The sequence below is a fragment of the Stegostoma tigrinum genome, chromosome 41 (assembly GCF_030684315.1).
Source record: "Stegostoma tigrinum isolate sSteTig4 chromosome 41, sSteTig4.hap1, whole genome shotgun sequence".
Classification (NCBI taxonomy): domain Eukaryota; kingdom Metazoa; phylum Chordata; class Chondrichthyes; order Orectolobiformes; family Stegostomatidae; genus Stegostoma; species Stegostoma tigrinum.
The window spans coordinates 15,695,490-15,708,081 of NC_081394.1; the positions used below are offsets into that span (position 1 = coordinate 15,695,490).

The 12,592-nt window shown below is 47.1% G+C and overlaps 1 protein-coding gene across 4 annotated transcripts in view; it reads left to right on the plus strand.

Annotated features, from left to right (window-relative positions):
- The window catches only part of pou2f2b (POU class 2 homeobox 2b), a 500,776-nt gene that overhangs the window by 427,402 nt on the left and 60,782 nt on the right, over positions 1-12,592 (plus strand). For all 4 annotated transcript variants that reach the window (XM_059641378.1, XM_059641376.1, XM_059641379.1 and 1 more), the window contains one exon: positions 6,438-6,503. In XM_059641378.1, the coding sequence (XP_059497361.1) occupies positions 6,446-6,503 (58 nt within the window). In that variant the 5' untranslated portion in view covers positions 6,438-6,445. The remainder of the gene's footprint in view (positions 1-6,437; positions 6,504-12,592) is intronic.

The window sequence follows — 12,592 nt, forward strand, 5'->3', positions numbered from 1 at the left end:
TGCTGACCACGTATCCTAAACTAATCTAGTTCCATTTGCCAGCATTTCGCCCTTGCCCCTCTAAACCCTTCCTGTTCATGTACCCATCCAGATGCCCTTTAAATATTCTAACTGTACCAGCCCCCACCACTTCCTCTGGCAGCTCGTTCCATACACGCACCACCCTCTGTGTTGAAAAAGTGCCCCTTAGGTCCCTTTTAAATCTCTCCCCTCTCACCTTAAACCTTTGCCCTCTTGTTTCAGACTCCCCCACCCTGGGGAAAACTCGACTATTCACCCTACCCATGCCCCGCATGATTTTATAAACATATACAAGGTCACCCTTCAGCCCCCGACGCTCCAGGGAAAATAGCCCCAGCCTATTCAGCCTCTCCCTGTAGCTCAAACCCTCCAACCCTGGCAACATCCTCGTAAATTTTTTCAGAACCCTTTCAAGTTTCACACCTGCATTTCAAGCGCTGTGTAATCTGTGTTCACATGAGGGTCAGGTTACTTGCTTTTAAAAGATGCAGCAATGCTCCAGCAACGTTTGGCTTTTTAAAACTGTCCTTTTTGTCATTTTAATCCACAATCCAATAATATAGAAAATGAAAGAGTGACTGTCTTTATATAGAGTTATGCTTTGAGTCAAATATGACTTCTCTTTGAATGTGTCTGGTGCATAATTCTATTATTCGTTAGTTGGAAGTATGTCAAAAGTTTTATAGTCCATCTCCTGAGCCACTGCAATTTGTGTGTTCTGGGTAGACCCACAATATTGTTGAGGCGGGGTGGGATTCCAGGTTTCTGGCTTAGAAGAAAAACCAAAAGAACTGCGGATGCTGTAAATCAAGAACAAAAACAACATTGCTGGAGAAGCTCAGCAGGCCTGGCAGCATCTGTGAAGGAGAAAACAGAGTTAACGTTTTGGGTCCAGTGACTCTTCCTCAGAACCTTGTTCTGGCTTAGAAACACTGAAGTAACAGTGATATATTTCCAAGTCAGGATGGTGAATGTCTTGTAGAAACATAGAAGTTGGGAGCAGGAGTAGGAAGGAACAGTGATATATTTCCCAGTCAGGATGAGGAGTGGCTTGGAGGGGAACTTGCAGGGGTTTAGTGTTCCCACGTATCTGCTGCCCCTTGTCCTTGTAGCTGGAATTGGTCGTGGGTTCGGAAGGTACTGTGTGAGGATATTTGGTGAGTTCCAGCAGACCATCTTGTAGATGGCACACACTGCTGTGACTGAGCGTCAGTGGTGGGGAGAGTGGGATGTTTGTGGATGTGGTGCCAATCAAGCAGGAGCTGCTCTGTCCTGGATGGCATCGAGCTTCTTGAGTGTTGTTGGGGGCTGCACTCATCCAGGCGAGTGGGGAGTATTCCATCACACTCCTGACTTGTGCCTTGTGGATGGTGGGACAGGATTTGGGGAGTCAGGAGGGGAGTTTACCTGCTGCAGTATTCGTAGCTTGTGGCCTGCTGTGTTTATACATCAGGCCCAGTTGAATTTGTGGTCAATGTTGATAGTAGCGGGTTCAATGACGGCAATGCCCTTGAATAACAAAACACAATGGTTAGATTCTCCCTTGTTGGAGATGGTTACCTGATATGTGTGTCTGATAGAGGAGCGCTGAGTGTACAAAATGGCCTACGAGCATGAGCAGACTGCCTGATGGGTAGACAGCTGGTTTACAGAGTCATGTGGTGCAGGTGTTTGGCTAAGGATTGGGGTTTAATAAACCTGTATTATAGCTCTCTAGTGTACACTTGGAATGCAACTAACCTGTCTTTTTCCTTCCCATTTCCCACTCCCCCTCTCTCTCCTGCCATTACCCTCTTGATCTGTATTTCTAACACTCTCACACTGCCCACTCTCTCTCTCTCCGTCTCACTGCCTTCCTGTTTCTGTGTTTTCTGTCCGTCTTGCTCTTTCCCCGTCTCTCCCCCTCTCTATCTTGCTCTCATTTTCTTTGTCTCTGTCTCTTACTGTTTCTCTGTCTCTGTCTCGCACTGTTTCTCTCTGTCTCTGTCACTCTCTTTCTGAATATCCCTCCGTCTCTGTCTCGCACTGTTTCTCTCTGTCTCTGTCACTCTCTTTCTGAATCTCCCTCCGTCTCTGTCTCGCACTGTTTCTCTCTGCCCGTGTAACTCTCTTTCTGAATCTCCCTCCGTATCTGTCTGTCTCTGGCTGTCTCTGTCTGTCTCTCTCTCTCTTGCTCTCTCTGTCTGTCTCTCTCTCTGTTCCTCTATGTCTCTGTCTCTCTCTCTCTCTCTTTGTCCCACTCTGTCCCTGGCTCTCACCGTTTCCACCTTGTTATGCCTCTCATTTGCTGTCTTTCCCCTTGCGTTCCGTCTCTCTGAAGCTCTCAACCTCTGCCTGTAGTCTGTCATGTCTCTGACCCTCTCACTTTATTCATGTCTCTCTGAAGCTCTCAACCTCTGCCTGTAGTCTGTCATGTGTCTGACCCTCTCACTTTATTCATGTCTCTCTGAAGCTCTCAACCTCTGCCTGTAGTCTGTCATGTCTCTGACCCTCTCACTTTATTCATGTCTCTCTGAAGCTCTCAACCTCTGCCTGTAGTCTGTCATGTCTCTGACGCTCTCACTTTATTCATGTCTCTCTGAAGCTCTCAACCTCTGCCTGTAGTCTGTCATGTCTCTGACCCTCTCACTTTATTCATGTCTCTCTGAAGCTCTCAACCTCTGCCTGTAGCCTGTCATGTCTCTGGCCCTCTCACTTTATTCATGTCTCTCTGAAGCTCTCAACCTCTGCCTGTAGTCTGTCATGTCTCTGACCCTCTCACTTTATTCATGTCTCTCTGAAGCTCTCAACCTCTGCCTGTAGCCTGTCATGTCTCTGGCCCTCTCACTTTATTCATGTCTCTCTGAAGCTCTCAACCTCTGCCTGTGGTCTGTCATGTCTCTGACCCTCTCACTTTATTCATGTCTCTCTGAAGCTCTCAACCTCTGCCTGTAGCCTGTCATGTCTCTGGCCCTCTCACTTTATTCATGTCTCTCTGAAGCTCTCAACCTCTGCCTGTAGTCTGTCATGTCTCTGGCCCTCTCACTTTATTCATGTCTCTCTGAAGCTCTCAACCTCTGCCTGTAGCCTGTCATGTCTCTGGCCCTCTCACTTTATTCATGTCTCTCTGAAGCTCTCAACCTCTGCCTGTAGTCTGTCATGTCTCTGACCCTCTCACTTTATTCATGTCTCTCTGAAGCTCTCAACCTCTGCCTGTAGTCTGTCATGTCTCTGACCCTCTCACTTTATTCATGTCTCTCTGAAGCTCTCAACCTCTGCCTGTAGTCTGTCATGTCTCTGACGCTCTCACTTTATTCATGTCTCTCTGAAGCTCTCAACCTCTGCCTGTAGTCTGTCATGTCTCTGACCCTCTCACTTTATTCATGTCTCTCTGAAGCTCTCAACCTCTGCCTGTAGCCTGTCATGTCTCTGGCCCTCTCACTTTATTCATGTCTCTCTGAAGCTCTCAACCTCTGCCTGTAGTCTGTCATGTCTCTGACGCTCTCACTTTATTCATGTCTCTCTGAAGCTCTCAACCTCTGCCTGTAGTCTGTCATGTCTCTGGCCCTCTCACTTTATTCATGTCTCTCTGAAGCTCTCAACCTCTGCCTGTAGTCTGTCATGTCTCTGGCCCTCTCACTTTATTCATGTCTCTCTGAAGCTCTCAACCTCTGCCTGTAGTCTGTCATGTCCCTGGCCCTCTCACTTTATTCATGTCTCTCTGAAGCTCTCAACCTCTGCCTGTAGTCTGTCATGTCTCTGACCCTCTCACTTTATTCATGTCTCTCTGAATCTCTCAACCTCTGCCTGTAGCCTGTCATGCCTCTGGCCCTCTCACTTTATTCATGTCTCTCTGAAGCTCTATACCTCTGCCTGTAGTCTGTCATGTCTCTGGCCCTCTCACTTTATTCATGTCTCTCTGAAGCTCTCAACCTCTGCCTGTAGTCTGTCATGTCTCTGGCCCTCTCACTTTATTCATGTCTCTCTGAAGCTCTCAACCTCTGCCTGTAGTCTGTCATGTCTCTGACCCTCTCACTTTATTCATGTCTCTCTGAAGCTCTCAACCTCTGCCTGTAGTCTGTCATGTCTCTGATGCTCACACTTTATTCATGTCTCTCTGAAGCTCTCAACCTCTGCCTGTAGTCTGTCATGTCTCTGACCCTCTCACTTTATTCATGTCTCTCTGAAGCTCTCAACCCCTGCCTGTGGTCTGTCCTGTCTCTGACCCTCTCACTTTATTCATGTCTCTCTGAAGCTCTCAACCTCTGCCTGTAGTCTGTCATGTCTCTGACGCTCTCACTTTATTCATGTCTCTCTGAAGCTCTCAACCTCTGCCTGTATTCTGTCATGTCTCTGGCCCTCTCACTTTATTCATGTCTCTCTGAAGCTCTCAACCTCTGCCTGTAGTCTGTCATGTCTCTGACCCTCTCACTTTATTCATGTCTCTCTGAAGCTCTCAACCCCTGCCTGTGGTCTGTCCTGTCTCTGACCCTCTCACTTTATTCATGTCTCTCTGAAGCTCTCAACCTCTGCCTGTAGTCTGTCATGTCTCTGACGCTCTCACTTTATTCATGTCTCTCTGAAGCTCTCAACCTCTGCCTGTATTCTGTCATGTCTCTGGCCCTCTCACTTTATTCATGTCTCTCTGAAGCTCTCAACCTCTGCCTGTAGTCTGTCATGTCTCTGACCCTCTCACTTTATTCATGTCTCTCTGAATCTCTCAACCCCTGCCTGTGGTCTGTCCTGTCTCTGACCCTCTCACTTTATTCATGTCTCTCTGAAGCTCTCAACCTCTGCCTGTAGTCTGTCATGTCTCTGACGCTCTCACTTTATTCATGTCTCTCTGAAGCTCTCAACCTCTGCCTGTAGCCTGTCATGTCTCTGGCCCTCTCACTTTATTCATGTCTCTCTGAAGCTCTCAACCTCTGCCTGTAGCCTGTCATGTCTCTGGCCCTCTCACTTTATTCATGTCTCTCTGAAGCTCTCAACCTCTGCCTGTAGTCTGTCATGTCTCTGACCCTCTCACTTTATTCATGTCTCTCTGAATCTCTCAACCCCTGCCTGTGGTCTGTCCTGTCTCTGACCCTCTCACTTTATTCATGTCTCTCTGAAGCTCTCAACCCCTGCCTGTGGTCTGTCATGTCTCTGACGCTCTCACTTTATTCATGTCTCTCTGAAGCTCTCAACCTCTGCCTGTATTCTGTCATGTCTCTGGCCCTCTCACTTTATTCATGTCTCTCTGAAGCTCTCAACCTCTGCCTGTAGCCTGTCATGTCTCTGGCCCTCTCACTTTATTCATGTCTCTCTGAAGCTCTCAACCTCTGCCTGTAGTCTGTCATGTCTCTGACGCTCTCACTTTATTCATGTCTCTCTGAAGCTCTCAACCTCTGCCTGTATTCTGTCATGTCTCTGGCCCTCTCACTTTATTCATGTCTCTCTGAAGCTCTCAACCTCTGCCTGTAGTCTGTCATGTCTCTGACCCTCTCACTTTATTCATGTCTCTCTGAAGCTCTCAACCCCTGCCTGTGGTCTGTCCTGTCTCTGACCCTCTCACTTTATTCATGTCTCTCTGAAGCTCTCAACCTCTGCCTGTAGTCTGTCATGTCTCTGACCCTCTCACTTTATTCATGTCTCTCTGAAGCTCTCAACCTCTGCCTGTAGTCTGTCATGTCTCTGGCCCTCTCACTTTATTCATGTCTCTCTGAAGCTCTCAACCTCTGCCTGTAGTCTGTCATGTCTCTGGCCCTCTCACTTTATTCATGTCTCTCTGAAGCTCTCAACCTCTGCCTGTAGTCTGCCATGTCTCTGACCCTCTCACTTTATTCATGTCTCCCTGAAGCTCTCAACCTCTGCCTGTGGTCTGTCATGTCTCTGGCCCTCTCACTTTATTCATGTCTCTCTGAAGCTCTCAACCTCTGCCTGTAGTCTGTCATGTCTCTGGCCCTCTCACTTTATTCATGTCTCTCTGAAGCTCTCAACCTCTGCCTGTAGTCTGTCTTGTCTCTGGCCCTCTCACTTTATTCATGTCTCTCTGAAGCTCTCAACCTCTGCCTGTAATCTGACATGCCTCTGGCCCTCTCACTTTATTCATGTCTCTCTGAAGCTCTCAACCTCTGCCTGTAGTCTGTCATGTCTCTGGCCCTCTCACTTTATTCATGTCTCTCTGAAGCTCTCAACCTCTGCCTGTAGTCTGTCATGTCTCTGGCCCTCTCACTTTATTCATGTCTCTCTGAAGCTCTCAACCTCTGCCTGTAGTCTGTCATGTCTCTGACCCTCTCACTTTATTCATGTCTCTCTGATGCTCTCAACCTCTGCCTGTAGTCTGTCATGTCTCTGACCCTCTCGCTTTATTCATGTCTCTCTCCCACTTTATGCCTCTTTCTCTTTGTGCTACTGTGATTGGCCTGAAGTTTACTCTGTTTTTGTTTCTTTTGTAGCAATAAGAATGAACAAAGCGACAGAATGTGAGAATCCCAGGTTGGATTCACAGCTGCAGTTGACAGGTATGCTGCAATATTGTTGTGTGCTTCCCAATATCACAGTCCCACAACCCTCTTCCCTCTCATCATCCCCAGTTATCTGTGTCTCTTGCTTAGCCAGACTTAAGTCCCTTCTCCCTGTTACCCAGTGTCTGTGACCCAGTACAATAGGAGAGAGCTGATGATTGGGCTGGTGCTGAGATCCTGTATGTACACCCGGCCCGCCTGTACCACCTCAGGCTGCCCTCGAAGCTGCTGCTGGTTTTGGAGGCGGGGGGTGGTGAGGTTCAGATTGTCACACACACATATCTCCTGCTCGAATGTTCCTTTGCAATGAAAGTCTGCAGAAAGATGCAGTGGTTTTGTGTCAAGATTCATCCCGAGCAGTTCTGTCAGTCTGAACTTCCCCTCCCCGCCAGTGCCGCACACAGAGACATCAACTCGGTGAAAGATGCTGTTTGATCTGCCCAAAACCTGCTGGTGTCCCAGTGCAAGGAGCTGACCTCGACTGAGTGTTGCAGACTGGCACTTTGTACAACCCGGAAATATGTGCTGAGGGATGCACTACAGCTTGGGCTGCCAAGGTGCAATGGGGAAAGACCACGGTCTGTGGTAAATGGGGGTCTGTTCAGTTATCCCTAACTCTAACCCCCCCCCCCTCCCCAGTGCCTCAACTTTCTGTAATTATCAGTATTGTGTGTATAAGTGAGATCTTTGGGGTTTTTTTTGGAAAGCCAAAGTCCGATGTTTTGCTATTTACTTGATATGCAACTGTGCTGAACCAAAGTGCTTTTGTGACAATGTACGTATATTACAAAGATATGTTTCATGAAGAAAGTGCATTTTTGAAATAAAAGAGAAAGAGGGCCAGATGATCGGACTGGTATTCTGTACAGAAAGTGTTTTGAGAGTGAGTTGGAAGCAGACAGCTCGAGGGTGATGACTCAGTGGAGCGTGGGATAGTTGGTGCTTAGAGTCTGTGAGAGTACTGGTGGGAACCACAAGGTGCTGGGTGTTACTGAACAGAGCAGCAGACAAACCTTTTTATTCTGACCATCCTGACGCCCTGAATCACCCAGAACTGACAGCACAAAAGCCAACGGGCCCTGTTTCATGTGAGCTGCCTTTTCCCCCTACTTCTTCTCAGTCAGCCAGAAATGCACGTGGCCCTTTCTGGCTCGGGTTGTGTGTTAAACCCTTCCTCAAACCTCCTAATACTGTGTGCAGCTTCAGATTGAGCAGTGGTTCTTTTATATTGCGGCACGCAGTGCACCAGTGTCCCTGTGGATGAGCTGAAAGCTCTGGGTCTGGGCCCCAGTCCATTGTGTCATTAACGACGGCCAAATTTCAGGAATGCTGATGGCCTAACACAATTCTACTGGGGCTATTAATCCAGGCACCCAGTCACCTTGTTGGTGGGGTGGGGTGGGGGGGGTGCGAAACCTGGGTTTGAATCCTGCCATTGGCAGATGGTGGAATTTAACTTAATAAAATATCTGAAATTAAGAATCTAATGGTGACCGTGAATCCATTGCCCATTGTTGGGAAAAAATGTTCTTCAGGGAGGGAAATAGCCGTCTTTACCTGGTGACCCTAGACCCATAACAGTGTGCATAGAACAGAGAACAGTACAGCACAGTATAGGCCCTTCAGCCCATGATGTTGTGCTGACCTATTATCCTACAAAGATCAAATACTTGACTCTGTGAGTCAATGGTTGACGAGTGTTGTTGACTCTGATTGGCCTCTGGAATCGGCAAGAAGTGCTGGCCTAGCCTGTGACACTGTCAAACCATGAATGAATTTTTTAAAAAAGGGCATAGATCAATCTCTGAGACCTTTCAACACAAGGGCAGGTGTTAAGAGTGGGAGAGACAGTCGGTCAGCGCTATAATGGAAGGCATGAGACCCTAGAGTGTCATTGTCTATGGCTGGAGAGCAGAGCATGCTGGGTAACACGTACTGTAACATACCCCACTACCAACGCTGCGTTTATTCCCTTTAACGTTGGCTCAAAACCCTTTCTAAGTTTAAACAATCAGCCATCTTTTCCCAGGTGGAAACTGGTCACACTTAAGGCCCTAGGCCCAAAACGTCAGCCTTCCTGCTCCTCCGATGCTGTGTTCATCCAACTCGACACTTTGTTACCTCAAACTTGTACAGTCTTTTGTTTTTGCTGGTTCTCATCTATCTGTGGCTGCTGGTGGTCTCCATCTCTTTTACTCTCTTCATCCACGGGACATGGGTATTGCTGGCTGGAACACTGCTAATGCCTGTCCTTAGTGGCTAATTGAGGAGGTGGTGGTGAGCTGCCTTCTTGAACTGCTGCATTCTACATGCTGGAGGTAGACCCACGATACCCTTAGGGAGGGAATTCCAAGACTTTGACCCAGTGACACTGAAGGAACTATGTTATATTTCCAAGTCAGGATGGTGAATGTCTTGTAGAAACATAGAAGTTAGGAGCAGGAGTAGGAAGGAACAGTAATATATTTGGAAGTCAGGATGGGGAGTGGCTCGGAGGGGAACTTGCAGGGGGCTGCTGTTCCCATGTATCTGCTGCTCCTTGTCCTTCTAGATGGAAGTGGTTGTGTGTTTGGAAGGATCTGTCTGAGGATATTTGGTGAATTTCTGCTGTGCATCATGTAGATGGTACACACTGCTGCTACTGAGCATCAGTGGTGGGGGGAGTGGGATGTTTGTGGATGTGGTGCCAGTCAAGCCGGAGCTGCTTTGTCCTGGATGGTGTTGAGCTTCCTGAGTGTTGTTGGGGGCTGCAACATCCAGGCAAGTGGGGAGTATTCCATCACACTCCTGACTTGTACCTTGTAGATGGTGGAACAGGATTTGGCGAGTCAGGAGGGGAGTTAGTTGCTGCAGGATTCCCAGCTTCTGGCCTGATCTTGCAGCCACTGTGTTTATGTGGTGAGTCCAGTTGAGTTTCTGGTTAGTGGTTACCCCCAGGATGTTGATAGTGGGGATTCAGTGATGGTAACACCGTTGAATGTCAAGGGAGAGTGGTTGGATTGTCTCTTATTGGTCATAGTCATAGCCTGGCATTTGTGTGGTGCGATGTCACTTGCCACTTGTCAGTCCAAGCCTGGATATTGTTCAGATCTTGTTGCATTTCAACACGGGCTGCTTCAGTATCTGAGGAGTCACAAATGGTGCTGAACAACGTGCAAACATTCCCACTTCTGACATTATGATGGAGGGAAGGTCATTGATGAAGCATATTGTGATCTGCCTGTAACTGCACTCAAAACAAAACTTTTCACTGTACCGAGGTACATGTGACAATAATAAATCTGATCAAATCAAGTATTGCTTTTTGCTCTTGTGTCTTAGATCAAGCTGGATAACTTTGTTCATGCTCGTGGCTGTTTGACTGGAGAAGCTTTTCTTTTTAAAACCCCTGTTTGTGTTATTGATTTGGTCATTGTTCTCTCAGCACTGTCTCTGATGTTGCCTCAGAAGACTGAGGGCTAAACTTTCTGAAACACCCTGTCAAATCTGTGAGCTCCCCTGTGTTGATGATGTGAAACGGCTCTCTTATACCGATGCAGAAATGTAGAAAACAGGAATAGAAGTAGGCCATTCAGCCCTTCGGGCCTGCTGCGCCATTTAACAGAATCATGGCTGATCAACAATTTTCCTCTTGCCCTGCTTTCACCCATACTATTTGATCCCTTTTACCTGAAGAACTGTATCTAACTGGGGCGGCACGGTAGCTCAGTGGTTAGCACTGATGCCTCACAGCACCTGGGACCTGGGGTCGATTCCAGCCTTGGGCTGTGTGGAGTTTGCACATTCTCCCGTTGTCCGTGTGGGTTTCCTCCGGGTGCTCCGGTTTCCTTCCGCAATCCAATGATGTGCAGGTTATTTTGGCCATGGGATGTGCAGGGTAACAGGGATAGGGGTGGTCTGCTGTTCAGAGGGTTAGTGTGGACAGAATGGGCTGAATGGCCTGCTTCCACACTGCAGAGATTCTATGAATTATGTTTCAGCCTCACTTGCTTCCTGTGAAAGAGAATTCAATGTCAGGCTCACAAGGTCAATACTTTCCGGTTTCTCTCTACCTCATTTTCTTAAAAAAAAGTTTAATTCGCTACCCTACAATCAGAAACCATTCTGGAGCCCATCGAATGTTGAAAGATGACCCACTATTTCACAGGCCACTCCCATAATTACTCTGGGATGTAAATTACCAGGCCCTGAATATCCATTTGCCTTCAATCCCATCAATTTCCTCAACACTCCATTTCCTTACAAGTCCTGAGTCCCTCATACTTTGCCTGTTATTTGGGTCCTTTCTTGTGAACACAGAGCTATATTTCAGTGATCTGACATCTCTTTGTTACTCATTTGTTGTCCTTTCTCTGACTGTAATAAGGGAACTACATGTGGGCTCACTAATTATTTACAGATAGCTGCAGAAGCTTTTACAATCAGTTTGGATGTTCACTACAAGCCTGCTTTTATACTCCCAATCCTCAGACCTGCTGCTCTTTCTTGCCAGTTGACATGGCCCTTCCTTGTCATTGAGTAATATGGCCATACAGCATGGAAACAGACCCTTCGGCCCAACAGTCCATGCTGACTATAATCCCAAACGATACTACTCCCACCTGCCTGCTCCTGGCCCATATCCCTCCAAACCTTTCCTATTCATGTACTTATCCAAACTTTGTAGCTGTACCCACACCCATCACTTCCTCAGTAAGCTCATTCCGCACGCAAAACACCCTCTGCATATAAAAAAATTGCCCCTCATGTCGTAATTCATCCCAACATTATGGTCTGAAGGGCTTGTATTGTCCCATGTTCCATGTTTATTCAATCTCCCTCCTCTCACTGTAAAAATGTGCCCCTCTAGTCTTAAAATTCCCTCATCCTAGGGAAAAGACATGTGCTGTTAACCCTATCCATGCCCCCTCATCATTTTATAAACTTCTATAAGGTCACCTCTCAACCTCCTACGCTCCAGTGAGAAAAGTCCCAGCCTACCCAGCCTCTCCTTATAACCCAAACCCTCCATCCCCGGTAAATCTCTTCTGATCCCTCTCCAGTTTAATAATATCCTTCCTATAACTGGACAACCAGAACGGGACACAGTGCTCCAGAAGAGGCCTGACCAATGTCCTGTACAACCTCACCATGACGCCACAACTCCTAGACTCAATGGACTGAGCAATGAAGGCAGGTGGGCCAAACACCTTCCTAACCCCCTGTCTAACTGTGACACAAACTTTATAGAATTATGTACGTGCGCCCCGAGGCCCCTCTGTTCTACAACTCTACCCAAGGCCCTACCATTAATTGAATAATGGCCCTTGTTTGTTTTACCAAAATGCAAATCTCGCATTTATCCTGATTGAACTCCATCTGGTGTTTTTCAGTCCATTGACCCGTTACATCAAGATGTCTCTGTAATCTTAGAAAATCTTTTCCACTATGCTACCCATCTTGCTGTTGTCTGCAAACTCTATTCATAATTTCCCCTTGTAGGTAATTGTTGGGACAGTTTTGTTTGTATTCCTCGCCAGATTGCTGATTATTCCTTTCTCATTACACAATACCCCTTCTAGGTTGGCTGGTTCTTTAGTTGGTTCTTTGATGTTTTCGCCAGAAAACCATCCTGTTTGTACTCCTGGAATTCCCCTCCTATATTATCGTTACTGATTGGTTTTGCCCTGTCTAAATGCACATGAAAGTCACCGTAATTACAGCTGCACCTTTATTGCCTATGTCCCTAGTTTCCTGTTTTGAGCCTCCCCGAATATTGCCAATTTATATCCAACCCTTCTGCCCCGTGGTGTTTCCCAACTCCAGACAGATTCTGCATTGTCGGAGCTAATGTCCTTCCTTCCTGTTGCGTTCATTTCCTTTTTAACCAGCTCAGCATCCTTTCCTTTTGTTTGCCCTTTCCTAAATGTGGAATACTCTGGAAATTCACTTCCCACCCCTGGTCACCTTGCAGCCACATCACTGCGATCCCAACTATATTGTAGCTGTTTATTTTTATCTACCTGCACAATTAATTCATCCGCTTTATTGTAACAATTACAACATTTCAAAGGCACCTGGATGCGTATATGAATTGGAAAAGTTTA